This window comes from Cervus elaphus, chromosome 1 (genome assembly GCF_910594005.1).
Source record: "Cervus elaphus chromosome 1, mCerEla1.1, whole genome shotgun sequence".
Lineage (NCBI taxonomy): Eukaryota > Metazoa > Chordata > Mammalia > Artiodactyla > Cervidae > Cervus > Cervus elaphus.
The window spans coordinates 91215348-91218129 of record NC_057815.1 but is presented as its reverse complement, the minus strand read 5'-3'; the positions used below and the strand labels follow the sequence as shown (position 1 = coordinate 91218129).

General features: G+C 37.7%; 1 protein-coding gene across 1 annotated transcript; it reads left to right on the top strand.

Moving 5' to 3' along the window:
- Window positions 1-955: 955 nt before the first annotated feature.
- LOC122710116 (olfactory receptor 4P4-like) lies at window positions 956-2091 on the top strand. The gene has a single exon (XM_043927725.1). The coding sequence runs from the start codon at window positions 956-958 to the stop codon at window positions 1892-1894; it is 939 nt and encodes a 312-aa protein (XP_043783660.1). The 3' UTR covers window positions 1895-2091.
- The last annotated feature ends 691 nt before the right edge of the window (window positions 2092-2782 follow it).

Sequence of the window (2782 nt, the reverse complement as noted above, 5' to 3'; positions counted from 1 at the left end):
TGCAGATTGTGTGGGTGAATTCTCTAAGAAATTAAGGGAAGAAGTGCTACATCTTTTTTACTGTATTGTGTTTGGGGGAACTATTTTGGAATTAGAGGAGCCCATTTCTCAGTATATTATTTCCAAACTAGGCAACTATAATTACAGTCTGATAAGACGTAACTCAAATGACTTCTGAATGTTAATTTATTTTGAAAGAGGATATAATCTTGCAAGAGAAATACAGACAAATAGGAAAAGCAGAGTTATAGATATATTAACCCAGAGATGTTACAAATAAAGTTTAAGAAATATGGAAGTTTCATGGAGTATTTCACATGAAGGAATTATTTCTTCTTAAAAGTCAAAAAGGATTATGAGTCCATTCATAAAAATGATTTGTTCTTCAATTTTATCATGAATTACCTGACTAAAGGATGATAGATTATTTCTTGTATTATTCCTTTGAAATTACAGCACATTGTTCACTTTCCAGTTTTTTTATTTAATTGATATTTATTTAACACTGACTCTGCACCGAGCACTGTGAAGCCCACCCACACTCCCAACACGAATTTTGTGATTTCACTAGAAACCCCTTAATCAAGCAGATTCTGTAGTTGCCTCTATTTTGCATGCTAAATTGGCACATTACATGTCACCCTGCTTAACACTAGTATCTCTTTTTTTTTATTCTTGACAAATATAATTCCTTGCTTCCTCACAAAGTAATTTAAATTATATAAAAACTGGGACTTTGTCAAATTTATCACTGTATTCTTAGCTCTTAGAAGAATATTAGTACTAGATATTCAAAAGAGTTGTATTAAATGAAAATGATTTCAGTGGGTCTCAAAATAACTTGTCTTTAAAAGGCATTGGTGCCATTTTAAGTAGATAATAGGTTTCCATTTTCTCATCAATGATTAGTTTCATTGCTTCTGTCATTTCAGATAACTTTCTTGACCATCAGATCATGGAAGATAGAAATAATGTTACTGAATTTATTCTCTTGGGACTTTCTACGGACAAGAAAGTCCGGATCCTCTGCTTTTTATTTTTCTTATTCTGTTACCTGGCTATTTGGTTGGGGAACTTGATCATCATGATTTCTATTTCATGCAGTCAGCTAATCACCCAGCCCATGTACTTCTTCCTTAACTGCCTTGCACTCTCAGATCTCTTCTACACCTCCACTGTGACACCCAAACTCATGACTGACTTACTGCTGGAGAGAAAGGTCATTTCCTATAAAAACTGCATGACACAGCTTTTCACCACACATTTCTTTGGGGGGATTGAGGTCTTCATCCTCACAGGAATGGCCTATGACCGCTATGTGGCCATCTGCAAACCTCTCCACTACGCCATCATCATGAACAGGCAAAGACGTCACTCAATTCTCATAGCATCAGGTGCCGGGGGACTTCTTCATTCTCTTGGTCTATTTCTTCTTGCAATTGTTTTACCTTTCTGTGGCCCTAATGAAATAGATCACTATTTCTGTGATGTATATCCTTTGTTGAAACTAGCCTGCATTGATACACACAAAATTGGCTTTTTTGTCATTGCCAATTCTGGCTTGATGGGACTGGTGATCTTTGTGGTTTTGATGGCCTCCTACATTTTGATTTTGTATAACGTACGCACATATTCTGCAGAAAGCCGCCATAAAGCACTTTCCACCTGTAGTTCCCACATCACAGTCGTGATCCTCTTTTTCATACCTGTCATCTTTGTTTACATTAGACCTGCCACAACATTACCAGAAGATAAAGTGTTTACACTCTTCTACACAATTATTGTCCCCATGCTCAACCCGCTTATCTACACACTTAGAAACATGGAGATGAAAAATTCCATAAGAAGAGTTTGGTGCAATAAAAGGTTCTGGGAAGGAAGGCTAATGATTTGAAGGTCATTCATCTTTGATGCCAGTGACTGTCTTCTCATCACTCCCTCTGTTGCTGATTCTCTCCTGCTAATGGGAAAATCAGTCAGAATGTGTAAAAGCCAAGTCTTCTAAAACAGCTTGTCCTCAGTGGTTCCTGCTTTTATTTTCCTCTCAATGCATTTTCCTTGATTTCACTTTTCACTAATAATCCTCTTTGTTAAAAAAGAAAAGAAAAGAAAACTTTTTGCAGAGTAAAAACACACTGAAAAATCTGGAGGGAGAGTGATCCTGCCTCTGTTGGAGGCTAAACCTGGGGGAGACCTGGCTCTCAAAACACTTGGCCTCAAGGTATAAAAGGTAATAATACGTTAAAAGGTAAAACACAGTTAAAGAATTCGCCTGCTAATGCAGGAGACACAGGTTCGATCCTTGGGCCAGGAAGCCCCTGGAGAAGGAAATGGCTACCCACTCCGGTGTTTTTGCCTGGGAAATCCACGGAGAGAGGAGCCTGGTGGGCTACAGCCCGCGGGAATGCTAAACAGCTGGACATGACTCAGCGACTAAACAGCAACAAAAAGGCAGTTACAGGAAAATAGGAGCAATCACACACTGCAAACTCCTTTCAGAACTGTAGACCTAGCCTCGTGTCCTACAACTCTAGACTTCTTTTAATCAAATGCCTAGAGATTTTTTTGTGCATTTGTGAACCACTGTTATTTTACTTAAGTGAAGAGAATATATAGATCTAAGTAGAACATAGTGTAAAGTCCAGTCTTATAGTCTACATGGCATGTTCCTCTGAAAAGCAAGTCACTGTGTGATCTGTTTGTGAAGTGACATTGTAAGTATTGGGGAAAATATATGTGTTTATATATACATAAACTCATGCTATTTTTACACACAAACTCA

What these genes read in the sequence shown, in the direction of transcription:
- LOC122710116 (XM_043927725.1), top strand. Translation starts at nt 956, where the DNA reads ATGGAAGATAGAAATAATGTTACTGAATTTATTCTCTTGGGACTTTCT.